Raw genomic sequence first — 18,650 nt, 5'->3', positions numbered from 1 at the left:
TGTAACATCTCTCGGTTCACACAGTCTGTCACTAGTTGTTATCTGAGTGTAACATCTCTCTGTTCATACAGTCTGTCACTAGTGGTCATCAGAGCAACCTGTCACTAGTTGTTATCTGAGTATAACATCTCTCGGTTCATACTGTCTGTTACTAGTCGTTTTCTTAGTGTAACATCTCTCTGTTCATACAGTCTGTCACTAGTGGTCATCTGAGTGTAACATCTCTCGGTTCATACAACCAGTCACTAGTTGTTATCTGAGTGTAACATCTCTCAGTTCATACAGTCTGTCACTAGTCGTTATCTGAGTGTAACATCTCTCGGTTCATACAGTCTGTTGGTTCATACAGTCTGTCACTAGTGGTTGTCTGAGTGTAACATCTCTCGGTTCATACCAGTCACTAGTGGTTATCTGAGTGTAACATCTTTCAGTTCATACAGTCTGTCACTAGTGGTTATCTGAGCAACCTGTCACTAGTGGTTATCTGAGTGTAACATCTCTCAGTTCATACAGTCTGTCACTAGTGGTTATCTGAGTGTAACATCTCTCGGTTCATACAGTCTGTCACTAGTGGTCATCTGAGTGTAACATCTCTCGGTTCATACAACCAGTCACTAGTTGTTATCTGAGTGTAACATCTTTCAGTTCATACAGTCTGTCACTAGTGGTTTTCTGAGCAACCTGTCACTAGTGGTTATCTGAGTATAACATCTGTCGGTTCATACAGTCTGTCACTAGTTGTTATCTTAGTGTAACATCTCTCGTTCTCCTTTCTGTGGTGGTGAAAGCTAGAATATGGAGTAGCTAAAACTGCTTCAGTGTTGTATTGACTAAATGGAAGCTAGAATATGGAGTAGCTGAAACTGCTTCAGTGTTGTATTGACTAAATGGAAGCTAGAATATGGAGTAGCTAAAACTGCTTCAGTGTTGTATTGACTAAATGGAAGCTAGAATATGGAGTAGCTAAAACTGCTTCAGTGTTGTATTGACTAAATGGAAGCTAGAATATGGAGTAGCTGAAACAGCCTGATACCTGCACCTGTGTGCAGAAAGTGTTTCTGTTTGTCTTGTTTTTGCATGAAAGTATGTCTTGAAGATTTTCAATCCTCATGATGTAGTTGCATGAAGGCATGACATCCACATATGGAAGTGGTAAAAAAATTATTTTTCCTTATCCTGACTCACATTTACTATGTTTGTCCCCTTCTTCTATATTTACACAGTGGAACACTTGAAAATCCTTGAAGTTCCGTTCATTAAAACAGATGTAAAATCATTACTCACCCACTAGTAGCCTCCCTTGAGCCCGAACCCTTGAGTTTCATAACATTTGATGAAAACTTGTTTACATTGCAAATATCCATTGTCGGTGATTGACCTGCTTTTATGTTGTCTTTCTTGCACTGACGTTTGCTCTTTCAGCTCATTGTGTATCCTCAAAATTTAACTATTCAACAAATTATAAAAGAAGGCATAACCAAGTCATGTCGGGTAAAATTACTAGTACAAGCTCTTGTAGTGGCATCTATCACCAGTCAGAAGAGATCATTGTCTTCTGAGGTGGCATCATTCTAGACTAAGAAGCACAAGTCTACATCAGCACTTGGGAAGAAGGAATTGTCAGCTTCAAAGACTTCACCGATCTTCTCAGAAGTCGAGGTCCTTCGCATTGGAGATACTCCCAAGAAATGAAACAGACATTTTTGACAAATCCCTGATCCTCCTGCCAGATGTTCCAGCCTTCAGTTGGCCTGTTATGTTGGCTAGTGCAACAGCAACAGTTTCTACTCCGATGTAGGACTTGACTTGAGTCAACCCCTACAGCCTTCACAACCACAAGGTTCAATGCATAAGAAAAGGCTGCCAGGGTGCCACAGTCAGCAACCTTGCGTAGCAGTACAACAATTACATCGGTGCAACTGAACCAAAATTGTACTCGTCGTGGAGTCCTGTGCGAAGACAGCCGATCAGAATCCAAGCCTACAGGTGCGACAGCCTACCTGCAAGTTTACAGTCTACCAGCGATGAAGAATCCACCACCTCTAGACGATGCAGTCATAGAGACTCCCCATGTAGACATGGTGCAAGTCATCATACACAGGAGCCTTCATCAGACTTTGAGGATCATCATAACCCTGCGTGCAGGAATCTTCGGCAAGACTACTCACCATGGGATTCACCTGTGCGCAGGTACATAGGCTCCTCTAGACATGATGATTTTGATACGCTCATCATTCTGCCGTTTGAACATATACCTATATCTAGCAAGTGCAGTCATCAGTGAAGGTTCTATGAAATTACAGGTTGGGAAGGTGTAAACAACACCTTACCGTTCTAGGAACGTTTCCCTTATATCATGTCAAGTTTTGGCCCACATCGTAGATCTTCATCTCAGACTTGTTCATGAAGCATGTTACAATGTAGATGTTTGCTTTGTTGGATCAATGTGTGGCTGACAGAGGAGGCTCACACCTGAAACTAACAATAACGGATAACATCTGAGAAAGCACACAGGCTGTTAAAAGTGCCACTTTTGTACATGGCAGACAGATTACATGAAGTAACCCTGTATAAAAAGATGGTATCAACTTCACAAGATTGCAGCTAGATACAGATCCATTTCATTTACATTGTTCCTGTACAGAGTACAGAGATCAAGTCAACAGTCGTCACCAGCCTGAGATCGGACTAACAGTCTTTTTGTTTTGGTGAAAATATCAACTCTGCAGTAACCTTTTTGTGTATTATAACACATTTGGTTCAAAAGGATTTTACATCGCTTCAATGAGACTGGTTTCTATGGTCACCCAGTAACATCTTGAAGGATGCGTGGAAACCTCACCACATCATCTGTATATAATGGCAACAGCATTATTTTCGATGAAGAATAAGATTTTGAAGACAAAACACCACTGCCAGAGAGACATCTATACTATCCAGTGAAGATTTTTCACGTGCTTCCATTCAGCCACCTATACACATGTTTGCTCGTGTAACTCCATGACAGGCCGTTACAGTGACTTTACGGACAAGGCCGAGTGTTGGCGGAAAAAAATTCAGTGACTGCACAAGATTTTACGATGACGTCACTTTTCTGGAATTTTATTGGTGCAATGTTGACAACGCTCTGCGCAGAACTCTGTCACAGTTCATGTACGTGAACGTGGGAAAGGCTTCATTTGCAATCTACATAGCAGTGTACAGTGTTGTTTGACTATTGTCACGGGTCAAAGAAGTCTTCTGTCACCAGATTAAAGGTTATTTATCTTGAGCAACAAGCATCACACAGTTTCAACTCGTGGAAGTCAGTCTCCACCATAATCCAGCCTGCTATAAATAGACTTCTGTTGATAGCATTGCATCATGGATTGTGGGTGGTTTGAAGTGGAAGCATGATGCATCATCACTGCATGTTGAGATTCTGGTAACAACATCTTCATTACAGACGAAGCATGATGCATCATCACTGCATGTTGAGATTCTGGTAACAACATCTTCATTACAGACGAAGCATGATGCATCATCACTGCATGTTGACATTCTGGTAACAACATCTTCATTACAGACGAAGCATGATGCATCATCACTGCATGTTGAGATTCTGGTAACAACATCTTCATTACAGACGAAGCATGTGCATAGTTGATTCTACCTTAGCCATATGATTGTTTGTAGGAGTATTCAGTTGATTAGAGCACATGGCAGCAATGAGTATTCTGCCCAAAAAAATGACAACTTATTACCAGAAGATTGATGAGATACGATTCTAACCATGATATCACAAGCAATGCTTTCTCTGTTGACACTGCACAGTTGGCAGTGTTTACTGGGTCTACTGACATCAGCCCAAGACATAACACACAGGGGGAGGTTACAATTACGCCTGTTACAGAAATTTGTCAACAATCACCCGAACAACACCGACCCATTTGTTCTACCGGATTATCTCAAGATATATCTCCTCTGGTGGACACACAGATATAATGTCTGTGGGGAGCCAATAGAGCCAGACTGCATAGTTCATCTATTTGTTGGTGCATCTCTATAAGGATGGGGTGCTCATCTCGACAATGCTACCTCCAGAGGCGTTCTAGCTCATAATAAAAACATTATGATCCCCAATAATAGATTTGTTTGACATTTGACAAACAGATATTTGTGTCGCCAGTACCAGATCTACAAGCTTAGGCAACAGACGGTCTTGGCATATCGTGGGAGGGACTAAATGCATACATGTTTCCGCCTCCAGTACTAATACTTCAAGTATTACAGAAAATCAAGCAGAGAAGGCGCCTACAACTGTTTTTGGTGGCACCCTACTGGCCAGCGAGGGTGTGACTTCAGAAATCCTGCCTTAAAACTACCAGATTGGCCAAATCTGCAAATTCATCCACACACCATTGCTTGGTGACGGGTTTCCATGTACTTGCTGTGCATGGAAACCCGTCAATATTCCAACTACATGTATGGAATGTATTAAGCCTTGTTTAAAGAAACGAGGATATTCTGCCAGAGCAGCAAAGGCTGTCACTTTCACCCTACTCACATCTATTCGGACACTTTACATGATAAGTGGAAGAGATTTGAGACTTACGCAAGGTGGAAAGGATTTGCTGCAAGTAAAGCATCTCATCCTCAAGTGGCTGATTACTTATGTCATTTAAGACACACAAGACACCTGAAAGGCTCATCATTATCAACGTAGCTAGCAGTTTTCAGTATAGTCATCACTATGAAGACTGGCATAAAGTTAACTAAAATACCAACTACTGCCATTACTACGTTCTTTTAAGTTGGAAGGCCAACAAAAGAAATTCAAATCTCCCGCATGGGAGTACTGCAACACCTTACAAGCAACGCTTATGAGCCTCTAGATCGGATGTCTTTGGACATACTAAGTCAGAAAACACTGTTTTTGATTGCCCTAGCAACGGGCACCTGGATGTCAGATATACATGTGCTGGATTATGCGTGAACACACTTTGAAAGAAAACAGCTCATCGAGATAGCGTGCACCTTGGGCACAGATTACATTTTCTTGCTAACATAATCAGCTGCTAGGAAAACGTGACAGACAATTTTACATCCCAGCTCTGTTCGCAATACTCAGTCCAAACGACAAGCAAGATTTATCCTTGTGTCCTGTCAGAGCATTGAAAATCTACCTGCAACAGACTGAAACAAAGAGACAGAAATTCAAGTGCCTATTTATCCCGATATCAGCTGAAACACCCACAGAAGTTTCAAGAAATACTATATCAGTGTGGATGAGAACCATTATTTTACGAGCCTATAAAGGAGCAGGCCTTACACCACCACAAGCCTCCAACCCACAAGAAGTTCGACCTATAACCTCAACACTCCTTTTACGTGGTTACTAATTGATAACATCTATAATGGAGGGCTGCTTTTGGAAACCTGACACGGTGTTTGCTGACCACTACCTCAGAGATATCGCCACCGAAGATGTCGCTAGAATTCACCAATTCGGTCCACTCTTTGTAGCACAACAGCCAACAATTCCTGAAAGTTGCTGAGAAAATCTCACTCTTTTTCATCAGATTTTCCTGCAAATCTGGGTGCCAGGCAGGTATTCGGGGAGAGTGAAGAGCATGTCATGTGACTGTTTGCGCGCCAAAGTGCACGGGCTCAAGCGAGGCTACTCGTAGGTGAGTAATGATTTATGTCTGCTTTGATGAAGGGAACTTCAAGGGATTCAAGTTTTCCACTGTGTTCAGATAGAAGAAGGAGACAAGCATAATAAACATGAGTCAGGATAAGAATAAAATATCAATTTTAATCAGAAAATTACGTAAAGTGTCTTTCCTGTTTCAGAGGCAGGAGTTTATGTATCGTGAGTTACTTCCCCTGGAAAAGCAGCTGTCCAACATCCTGGTGTCCAAGACAAGGTTCTCCACAATCTGGGGCGGGGCTAGTCTCCTGCAAGCGCACCTGCACTTCATGAAGGAGTTACTGGAGATGCCCTGGGCTTGGGACTACTACATCAACCTCAGTGAGAGCGACTACCCCATCAAGTGAGTACATAAACCTCAGTGAGAGAGACTACCCCATCAAGTGAGTACATCAACCTCAGTGAGAGCGACTACCCCATCAAGTGAGAACATAAACCTCAGTGAGAGCGACTACCCCATCAAGTGAGTACATCGACCCCAGTGAGAGCGACTACCCCATCAAGTGATTACATAAACCTGAGTGAGAGCGACTACCCCATCAAGTGAGTACATCGACCTCAGTGAGAGCGACTACCCCATCAAGTGAGTACATCGACCCCAGTGAGAGCGACTACCCCATCAAGTGAGTACATAAACCTCAGTGAGAGCGACTACCCCATCAAGTGAGTACATCGACCTCAGTGAGAGCGACTACCCCATCAAGTGAGTACATCGACCTCAGTGAGAGCGACTACCCCATCAAGTGAGTACATAAACCTCAGTGAGAGCAACTACCCCATCAAGTGAGTACATCGACCTCAGTGAGAGAGACTACCCCATCAAGTGAGTACATCGACCTCAGTGAGAGCGACTACCCCATGAGTGAGTACATCGACCTCGGTGAGAGAGACTACCTCATGAGTGAGTATGTTAACATCCATGAAAGCAACTACTCTATCAAATGTGTTTATGAGTTTAACTTTCCACTTAACTATCACCCAGACTTCAACTGTCTAGCCATTTTGAAGTCAAGCAGTCGATTGCAGAGTAGGTCAGCATCCTTTGCGAGTGGTCACCTGCTAGATATTTCTTGAATATTGCTAAAACAGCGTAAAACCCAGCTCACTCACTTTGTAAGTATTGATGCAGATTTTTCAGTGAAGCTGTATCACACTTTTCTTAAATGCCAGATGACACAAACAAGTCATGTTGTGATTTATCCTCAGTAACTGTGGATGTTGTCTTCCAGGCCAGTGAAGGATCTGACTGCCTTCCTGTCTCTCTACAAGACCTACAACTTCCTCAAGTCTCACGGGCGTGACACACCTAGGTGGGATGAGTTGTTCATGTACATGTTACCAGAGTGATTGTGTATCATGTCATTATGTGTATTGTTTGTGTTATGCCCGACAATACACAGATTGTACCAGAGAACCCTTAGACTGATACAGACAATGCACAGGACATACCAGGCTTTGCTTGAGAAGTGAATGACAGACAATGCACATGACATATACAACAATCCTCAGATTGTGACAGACAATGCACATGACATGTACAACAATCCTCAGACTGTGACAGACAATGCACATGACATATACATCAATCCTCAGACTGTGACAGACAATGCACATGACATATGCAACAATCCTCAGATTGTGACAGACAATGCACATGACATATACAACAATCCTCAGATTGTGACAGACAATGCACATGACATATACAACAATCCTCAGATTGTGACAGACAATGCACATGACATATACAACAATCCTCAGATTGTGACAGACAATGCACATGACATATTCAACAATCCTCAGATTGTGACAGACAACGTACGTGACATATCAGACAATGCTCAGGTAGTGATAGGTGATGCACAGGACATATCTGACATTATTACCCTTAAGACAAAATTGTTGAATTCTGATAAGTCACTAGCCAAAGCATATGAAACCATATAGGTGGATTTGCCAGGGTGTATGAACCTTTGCCTTGTCACATGACACACTACACAAGTTGTACGAATGACTTTGACCTTAGAAGGAATGTGGCTGCCCAATGGCTGATTGCTTCAAAATTTTTAGTTGGCATATACACTCTTGAGTATATACAGGGCAATGAAGTTATTGCCATGATTTTTTATTTATTTGTTCCAATAAATGTATTTGCCATGATAAAAGATAAAATGTTTCTGTATTTCACTTGTTGTTTAGCAAAAAACCTCAAATTCGATCATTTTGATCCCACTTATCTTTCTTTATAGCCTTTGAAGAAATATGGCGAAATGTTTTGCATCTCATTCTGCCAACGGTAGAATGTTGTTGTTTAATGATAAGCTAATTCAAAAGACTTTCAGGGTAATAAATTTATCACAAAGTGTTTTGAAAAGGTGTATACGACTGTAAGACCGTTGTAAATTCTGTATTTCCTGAGGCACAAGGGTCTGATGGTGCCAAACACACAGCACTGCGGCTACACCTCAAGAAACACAGAATTTACAAGGGTCACACAGTCCCATATACCCTTTCAATACACTGTGTATACACCTTCCAAACAATAGTCAGGTTATTCCAGACACTTGATGACAATCCTTTATCACATGGCAGATGATGACAGTGTTCTGAATAACCAGTGACTCATGATGACAATATTTCTTTGTCATCTGTAAGCGTCATATGTATCAACATTTTTCAGATTCATACAGAAGCAGGGTTTGGATCAGACCTTCTATGAGTGTGACAGTCATCTCTGGCGTATTGGACCCAGGAAACTGCCCGGTGGAATAAGGATTGATGGTGGTAGTGACTGGGTGTGCTTGTATCGCAAGTATGTCCAGTACCTGGTCACCACGCAGGATGAGTTGGTCACAGGCCTCAAACAGCTATACAAGTACTCCCTCCTTCCAGCTGAGGTAAGAAAACAGTGGCACCAGCTCAACTCACAGCCGCTCTGTAGGGCAGTGACATACCTCAATCTATCCAGCCTCACCCTACAGCAGAGACAAATCTCAATCCAACCAGCTACACTCAAGGACAGTGACATATCTCAATCTAGCCAGCTACGCTCTAACACAGAGACATATCTCAGTCTAACCAGCGACACTCTAGCACAGAGATATATCTCAATCTATCCAGCTACATTCTAGCACAGAGACATATCTCAATGTATCCAGCTACATTCTAGCACAGAGACATATCTCAATCTAACCAGCTACATTCTAGCACAGAGACATATCTCAATGTATCCAGCTACAGAGCACAGAGACATATCTCAATCTAACCAGCTACACTCTAGCACAGAGACGTATATCAATCTTACCAGCTACACTCTAGCAAAGAGACATATCTCAATCTAACCAGCTACACTCTAGCACAGAGACATATCTCAATCTAACCAGCTACACTCTAGCACAGAGACATATCTCAATGTATCCAGCTACACTCTAGCACAGAGATATATCTCAATGTATCCAACTACACTCCAGCACAGAGACATATCTCAATCTAACCAGCTACACTCCAGCACAGAGACGTATATCAATCTAACCAGCCACACTCTAGCACAGAGACATATCTCAATGTATCCAGCTACATTCTAGCACAGAGACATATCTCAATCTATCCAGCTACTCTCTAGCACAGAGACATATCTCAATCTAACCAGCTACACTCTAGCACAGAGATATATCTCAATCTAACCAGCTACACTCTAGCACAGAGCCGCACAGAGACATATCTCAATCTAACCAGCTACACTCTAGCACAGAGACATATCTCAATGTATCCAGCTACACTCCAGCACAGAGACATATCTCAATCCAACCAGCTACACTCTAGCACAGAGACATATCTCAATGTATCCAGCTACAGAGCACAGAGACATATCTCAATCTAACCAGCTACACTCTAGCACAGAGACGTATATCAATCTTACCAGCTACACTCTAGCAAAGAGACATATCTCAATGTATCCAGCTACACTCTAGCACAGAGACATATCTCAATCTAACCAGCTACACTCTAGCACAGAGACATATCTCAATGTATCCAGCTACACTCTAGCACAGAGATATATCTCAATGTATCCAACTACACTCCAGCACAGAGACATATCTCAATCTAACCAGCTACACTCCAGCACAGAGACGTATATCAATCTAACCAGCCACACTCTAGCACAGAGACATATCTCAATGTATCCAGCTACATTCTAGCACAGAGACATATCTCAATCTATCCAGCTACTCTCTAGCACAGAGACATATCTCAATCTAACCAGCTACACTCTAGCACAGAGATATATCTCAATCTAACCAGCTACGCTCTAGCACAGAGACATATCTCAATCTAACCAGCTACACTCCAGCACAGAGACATATCTCAATCTAACCAGCTACACTCTAGCACAGAGACATATCTCAATGTATCCAGCTACACTCCAGCACAGAGACATATCTCAATCCAACCAGCTACACTCTAGCACAGAGACATATCTCAATGTATCCAGCTACATTCTAGCACAGAGACATATCTCAATGTATCCAGCTACCCTCTAGCACAGAGACATATCTCAATGTATCCAGCTACACTCTAGCACAGAGACATATCTGAATCTAACCAGCTACACTCTAGCACAGAGACATATCTCAATGTATCCAGCTACACTCCAGCACAGTGACATATCGCAATGTATCCAGCTACACTCTAGCAAAGAGACATATCTCAATCTAAACAGCTACACTCTAGCACAGAGATATATCTCAATCTAACCAGCTACACTCTAGCAAAGAGACATACCTCAATCTAACCAGCTACGCTCTAGCACAGAGACGTATATCAATCTAACCAGCCACACTCTAGCACAGAGACATATCTCAATGTATCCAGCTACATTCTAGCACAGAGACATATCTCAATCTATCCAGCTACTCTCTAGCACAGAGACATATCTCAATCTAACCAGCTACACTCTAGCACAGAGATATATCTCAATCTAACCAGCTATGCTCTAGCACAGAGACATATCTCAATCTAACCAGCTACACTCCAGCACAGTGACATATCTCAATCTAACCAGCTACACTCTAGCACAGAGACATATCTCAATGTATCCAGCTACACTCCAGCACAGAGACATATCTCAATCCAACCAGCTACACTCTAGCACAGAGACATATCTCAATGTATCCAGCTACATTCTAGCACAGAGACATATCTCAATGTATCCAGCTACCCTCTAGCACAGAGACATATCTCAATGTATCCAGCTACACTCTAGCACAGAGACATATCTCAATCTAACCAGCTACACTCTAGCACAGAGACATATCTCAATGTATCCAGCTACACTCCAGCACAGTGACATATCGCAATGTATCCAGCTACACTCTAGCAAAGAGACATATCTCAATCTAAACAGCTACACTCTAGCACAGAGATATATCTCAATCTAACCAGCTACACTCTAGCAAAGAGACATACCTCAATCTAACCAGCTACGCTCTAGCACAGAGATATATCTCAATGTATCCAGCTACATTCTAGCACAGATACATATCTCAATCTATCCAGCTACACTCTAGCACAGAGACATATCTCAATCTAACCAGCTACACTCTAGCACAGAGACATATCTCAATCTAACCAGCTACACTCTAGCACAGAGACATATCTCAATGTATCCAGCTACATTCTAGCACAGAGACATATCTCAATCTATCCAGCTACACTCTAGCACAGAGATATATCTCAATCTAACCAGCTACACTCTAGCACAGAGACATATCTCAATGTATCCAGCTACACTCCAGCACAGTGACATATCTCAATGTATCCAGCTACATTCTAGCACAGAGACATATCTCAATCTATCCAGCTACACTCTAGCACAGAGATGTATCTCAATCTAACCAGCTACACTCTAGCACAGAGATATATCTCAATCTAACCACCTACACTCTAGCACAGAGACATATCTCAATCTAACCAGCTACACTCCAGCACAGTGACATATCTCAATCTAACCACTTACACTCTAGCACAGAGACATATCTCAATCTAACCAGCTACACTCCAGCACAGAGACGTATATCAATGTATCCAGCCACACTCTAGCACAGAGACAGATCTCAATGTATCCAGCTACACTCTAGCACAGAGACATATCTCAATGTATCCAGCTACGCTCCAGCACAGTGACATATCTCAATGTATCCAGCTACATTCTAGCACAGAGACATATCTCAATCTATCCAGCTACACTCTAGCACAGAAACATATCTCAATCTAACCAGCTACACTCTAGCACAGAGATATATCTCAATCTAACCACTTACACTCTAGCACAGAGACATATCTCAATCTAACCAGCTACACTCCAGCAGAGTGACATATCTCAATCTAACCAGCTACGCTCTAGCACAGAGACATATCTCAATCTAACCAGCTACACTCCAGCACAGTGACATATCTCAATCTAACCAGCTACACTCTAGCACAGAGACATATCTCAATGTATCCAGCCACACTCTAGCACAGTGACATATCTCAATGTATCCAGCTACGCTCTAGCACAGAGACATATCTCAATCTAACCAGCTACACTCCAGCACAGTGACATATCTCAATCTAACCAGCTACACTCTAGCACAGAGACATATCTCAATCCAACCAGCTACACTCTAGCACAGAGACATATCTCAATGTATCCAGCTACACTCTAGCACAGAGATATATCTCAATGTATCCAACTACACTCCAGCACAGAGACATATCTCAATCTAACCAGCTACACTCCAGCACAGAGACGTATATCAATCTAACCAGCCACACTCTAGCACAGAGACATATCTCAATGTATCCAGCTACATTCTAGCACAGAGACATATCTCAATCTATCCAGCTACTCTCTAGCACAGAGACATATCTCAATCTAACCAGCTACACTCTAGCACAGAGATATATCTCAATCTAACCAGCTACACTCTAGCACAGAGACATATCTCAATCTAACCAGCTACACTCCAGCACAGAGACATATCTCAATCTATCCAGCTACACTCTAGCACAGAGACATATCTCAATGTATCCAGCTACACTCCAGCACAGAGACATATCTCAATCCAACCAGCTACACTCTAGCACAGAGACATATCTCAATGTATCCAGCTACAGAGCACAGAGACATATCTCAATCTAACCAGCTACACTCTAGCACAGAGACGTATATCAATCTTACCAGCTACACTCTAGCACAGAGACATATCTCAATCTAACCAGCTACACTCTAGCACAGAGACATATCTCAATCTAACCAGCTACACTCTAGCACAGAGATATATCTCAATGTATCCAACTACACTCCAGCACAGAGACATATCTCAATCTAACCAGCTACACTCCAGCACAGAGACGTATATCAATCTAACCAGCCACACTCTAGCACAGAGACATATCTCAATGTATCCAGCTACATTCTAGCACAGAGACATATCTCAATCTATCCAGCTACTCTCTAGCACAGAGACATATCTCAATCTAACCAGCTACACTCTAGCACAGAGATATATCTCAATCTAACCAGCTACACTCTAGCACAGAGACATATCTCAATCTAACCAGCTACACTCCAGCACAGTGACATATCTCAATCTAACCAGCTACACTCTAGCACAGAGACATATCTCAATGTATCCAGCTACACTCCAGCACAGAGACATATCTCAATCCAACCAGCTACACTCTAGCACAGAGACATATCTCAATGTATCCAGCTACATTCTAGCACAGAGACATATCTCAATGTATCCAGCTACCCTCTAGCACAGAGACATATCTCAATGTATCCAGCTACACTCTAGCACAGAGACATATCTCAATCAAACCAGCTACACTCTAGCACAGAGACATATCTCAATGTATCCAGCTACACTCCAGCACAGTGACATATCGCAATGTATCCAGCTACACTCTAGCAAAGAGACATATCTCAATCTAAACAGCTACACTCTAGCACAGAGATATATCTCAATCTAACCAGCTACACTCTAGCAAAGAGACATACCTCAATCTAACCAGCTACGATCTAGCACAGAGATATATCTCAATGTATCCAGCTACATTCTAGCACAGATACATATCTCAATCTATCCAGCTACACTCTAGCACAGAGACATATCTCAATCTAACCAGCTACACTCTAGCACAGAGATATATCTCAATCTAACCAGCTACACTCTAGCACAGAGACATATCTCAATCTAACCAGCTACACTCCAGCACAGTGACATATCTCAATCTAACCAGCTACACTCTAGCACACAGACATATCTCAATGTATCCAGCTACACTCCAGCACAGAGACATATCTCAATCCAACCAGCTACACTCTAGCACAGAGACATATCTCAATGTATCCAGCTACATTCTAGCACAGAGACATATCTCAATGTATCCAGCTACCCTCTAGCACAGAGACATATCTCAATGTATCCAGCTACACTCTAGCACAGAGACATATCTCAATCAAACCAGCTACACTCTAGCACAGAGACATGTCTCAATGTATCCAGCTACACTCCAGCACAGTGACATATCGCAATGTATCCAGCTACACTCTAGCAAAGAGACATATCTCAATCTAAACAGCTACACTCTAGCACAGAGATATATCTCAATCTAACCAGCTACACTCTAGCAAAGAGACATACCTCAATCTAACCAGCTACGATCTAGCACAGAGATATATCTCAATGTATCCAGCTACATTCTAGCACAGAGACATATCTCAATCTATCCAGCTACACTCTAGCACAGAGACATATCTCAATCTAACCAGCTACACTCTAGCACAGAGACATATCTCAATCTAACCAGCTACACTCTAGCACAGAGACATATCTCAATGTATCCAGCTACATTCTAGCACAGAGACATATCTCAATCTATCCAGCTACACTCTAGCACAGAGATATATCTCAATCTAACCAGCTACACTCTAGCACAGAGACATATCTCAATGTATCCAGCTACACTCCAGCACAGTGACATATCTCAATGTATCCAGCTACATTCTAGCACAGAGACATATCTCAATCTATCCAGCTACACTCTAGCACAGAGATATATCTCAATCTAACCAGGTACACTCTAGCACAGAGATATATCTCAATCTAACCACCTACACTCTAGCACAGAGACATATCTCAATCTAACCAGCTACACTCCAGCACAGTGACATATCTCAATCTAACCAGCTACACTCTAGCACAGAGATATATCTCAATCTAACCACCTACACTCCAGCACAGAGACGTATATCAATGTATCCAGCCACACTCTAGCACAGAGACAGATCTCAATGTATCCAGCTACACTCTAGCACAGAGACATATCTCAATGTATCCAGCTACGCTCCAGCACAGTGACATATCTCAATGTATCCAGCTACATTCTAGCACAGAGACATATCTCAATCTATCCAGCTACACTCTAGCACAGAGACATATCTCAATCTAACCAGCTACACTCTAGCACAGAGATATATCTCAATCTAACCACTTACACTCTAGCACAGAGACATATCTCAATCTAACCAGCTACACTCCAGCACAGTGACATATCTCAATCTAACCAGCTACGCTCTAGCACAGAGACATATCTCAATCTAACCAGCTACACTCCAGCACAGTGACATATCTCAATCTAACCAGCTACACTCTAGCACAGAGACATATCTCAATGTATCCAGCTACACTCTAGCACAGAGACATATCTCAATGTATCCAGCTACCCTCTAGCACAGTGACATATCTCAATGTATCCAGCTACGATCTAGCACAGAGACATATCTCAATCTAACCAGCTACACTCCAGCACAGTGACATATCTCAATCTAACCAGCTACACTCTAGCACAGAGACAAATCTCAATCTAACCAGCTACACTCTAGCACAGAGATATATCTCAATCTAACCAGCTACACTCTAGCACAGAGACATATCTCAATGTATCCAGCTACACTCCAGCACAGTGACATATCTCAATCTAACCAGCTACACTCTAGCACAGAGACATATCTCAATCTATCCAGCTACACTCTAGCACAGAGACATATCTCAATCTAACCAGCTACACTCTAGCACAGAGATATATCTCAATCTAACCAGCTACACTCTAGCACAGAGACATATCTCAATCTAACCAGCTACACTCTAGCACAGAGACATATCTCAATGTATCCAGCTACACTCTAGCACAGAGACATATCTCAATCTATCCAGCTACATTTTAGCACAGAGACATATCTCAATCTATCCAGCTACACTCTAGCACAGAGATATATCTCAATCTAACCAGCTACACTCTAGCACAGAGACATATCTCAATCTAACCAGCTACACTCTAGCACAGAGACATATCTCAATCTATCCAGCTACACTCCAGCACAGAGATATATCTCAATCTAACCAGCTACGCTCTAGCAAAGAGACATATCTCAATCTAACCAGCTACACTCTAGCACAGAGACATATCTCAATGTATCCAGCTACACTCCAGCACAGTGACATATCTCAATGTATCCAGCTACATTCTAGCACAGAGACATATCTCAATCTAACCAGCTACACTCTAGCACAGAGACATATCTCAATCTAACCAGCTACGCTCTAGCACAGAGACATATCTCAATCTATCCAGCTACACTCTAGCACAGAGATATATCTCAATCTAACCAGCTACGCTCTAGCAAAGAGACATATCTCAATCTAACCAGCTACACTCTAGCACAGAGACATATCTCAATGTATCCAGCTACACTCCAGCACAGTGACATATCTCAATGTATCCAGCTACATTCTAGCACAGAGACATATCTCAATCTAACCAGCTACACTCTAGCAAAGAGACATATCTCAATGTATCCAGCTACACTCCAGCACAGAGATATATCTCAATCTAACCAGCTACGCTCTAGCACAGAGACATATCTCAATCTATCCAGCTACACTCTAGCACAGATATATATTTCTCAATCTAACCAGCTACGCTCTAGCAAAGAGACATATCTCAATCTAACCAGCTACACTCTAGCACAGAGACATATCTCAATGTATCCAGCTACACTCCAGCACAGTGACATATCTCAATGTATCCAGCTACATTCTAGCACAGAGACATATCTCAATCTAACCAGCTACACTCTAGCAAAGAGACATATCTCAATGTATCCAGCTACACTCCAGCACAGAGATATATCTCAATCTAACCAGCTACGCTCTAGCAAAGAGACATATCTCAATGTATCCAGCTACACTCCAGCACAGTGACATATCTCAATGTATCCAGCTACATTCTAGCACAGAGATATATCTCAATCTAACCAGCTACGCTCTAGCAAAGAGACATATCTCAATGTATCCAGCTACACTCCAGCACAGTGACATATCTCAATCTATCCAGCTACATTCTAGCACAGAGACATATCTCAATCTAACCAGCTACGCTCTAGCAGAGAGACATATCTCAATGTATCCAGCTACACTCCAGCACAGTGACATATCTCAATCTATCCAGCTACACTCTAGCACAGAGACATATCTCAATCTAACCAGCTACGCTCTAGCAGAGAGACATATCTCAATGTATCCAGCTACACTCCAGCACAGTGACATATCTCAATGTATCCAGCTACATTCTAGCACAGAGATATATCTCAATCTAACCAGCTACGCTCTAGCAAAGAGACATATCTCAATGTATCCAGCTACACTCCAGCACAGTGACATATCTCAATCTAACCAGCTACACTCTAGCACAGAGACATATCTCAATCTAACCAGCTACGCTCTAGCACAGAGACATATCTCAATCTAACCAGCTACACTCTAGCACAGAGACATATCTCAATCTAACCAGCTACACTCTAGCACAGAGACATATCTCAATCTAACCAGCTACACTCTAGCACAGAGACATATCTCAATCTATCCAGCTACATTCTAGCACAGAGACATATCTCAATCTATCCAGCTACACTCTAGCACAGAGATATATCTCAATTTAACCAGCTACGCTCTAGCAAAGAGACATATCTCAATGTATCCAGCTACACTCCATCACAGTGACATATCTCAATGTATCCAGCTACATTCTAGCACAGAGACATATCTCAATCTATCCAGCTACCCTCTAGCACAGAGATATATCTCAATCTAACCAGCTACACTCTGGCAAAGAGACATATCTCAATATATCCAGCTACGCTCCCGCACAGTGACAAATCTCAATGTATCCAGCTACATTCTAGCACAGACATATCTGAATCTAACCAGCTACACTCTAGCACAGAGATATATCTCAATCTATCCAGCTACACTCTAGCACAGAGACATATCTCAATCTATCCAGCTACACTCTAGCACAGAGATATATCTCAATGTATCCAGCTACGCTCTAGCACAGAGACATATCTCAATGTATCCAGCTACACTCCAGCACAGTGACATATCTCAATCTAACCAGCTACACTCTAGCACAGAGATATATCTCAATCTAACCAGCTACACTCTAGCACAGAGACATATCTCAATGTATCCAGCTACACTCTAGCACAGAGATATATCTCAATCTAAACAGCTACACTCTAGCACAGAGACATATCTCAATCTATCCAGCTACACTCTAGCACAGAGACATATCTCAATCTAACCAGCTACTCTCTAGCACAGAGACATAGCTCAATCTAACCAGCTACACTCCAGCACAGTGACATATCTCAATCTAACCAGCTACACTCTAGCACAGAGACATATCTCAATCTAACCAGCTACACTCTAGCACAGAGACATATCTCAATGTATCCAGCTACATTCTAGCACAGAGACATATCTCAATCTATCCAGCTACACTCTAGCACAGTGACATATCTCAATCTAACCACCCACACTCTAGCACAGAGATATATCTCAATCTA

General features: G+C 42.1%; 1 protein-coding gene across 1 annotated transcript in view; it reads left to right on the top strand.

Annotated features, from left to right (window-relative positions):
* Positions 1-18,650, top strand: part of LOC137285347 (xylosyltransferase oxt-like) — a 162,118-nt gene that overhangs the window by 120,996 nt on the left and 22,472 nt on the right. Inside the window, exons 6-8 of the mRNA XM_067817720.1 lie at positions 5,836-6,035; positions 6,922-7,002; positions 8,373-8,589. Of these exons, the coding sequence (XP_067673821.1) occupies positions 5,836-6,035; positions 6,922-7,002; positions 8,373-8,589 (498 nt within the window). The remainder of the gene's footprint in view (positions 1-5,835; positions 6,036-6,921; positions 7,003-8,372; positions 8,590-18,650) is intronic.

Source organism: Haliotis asinina, chromosome 5 (assembly GCF_037392515.1).
Source record: "Haliotis asinina isolate JCU_RB_2024 chromosome 5, JCU_Hal_asi_v2, whole genome shotgun sequence".
NCBI lineage: Eukaryota > Metazoa > Mollusca > Gastropoda > Lepetellida > Haliotidae > Haliotis > Haliotis asinina.
Note: the sequence above shows the minus strand (reverse complement) of the source record. Positions and strands in the feature narration are given on the sequence as shown.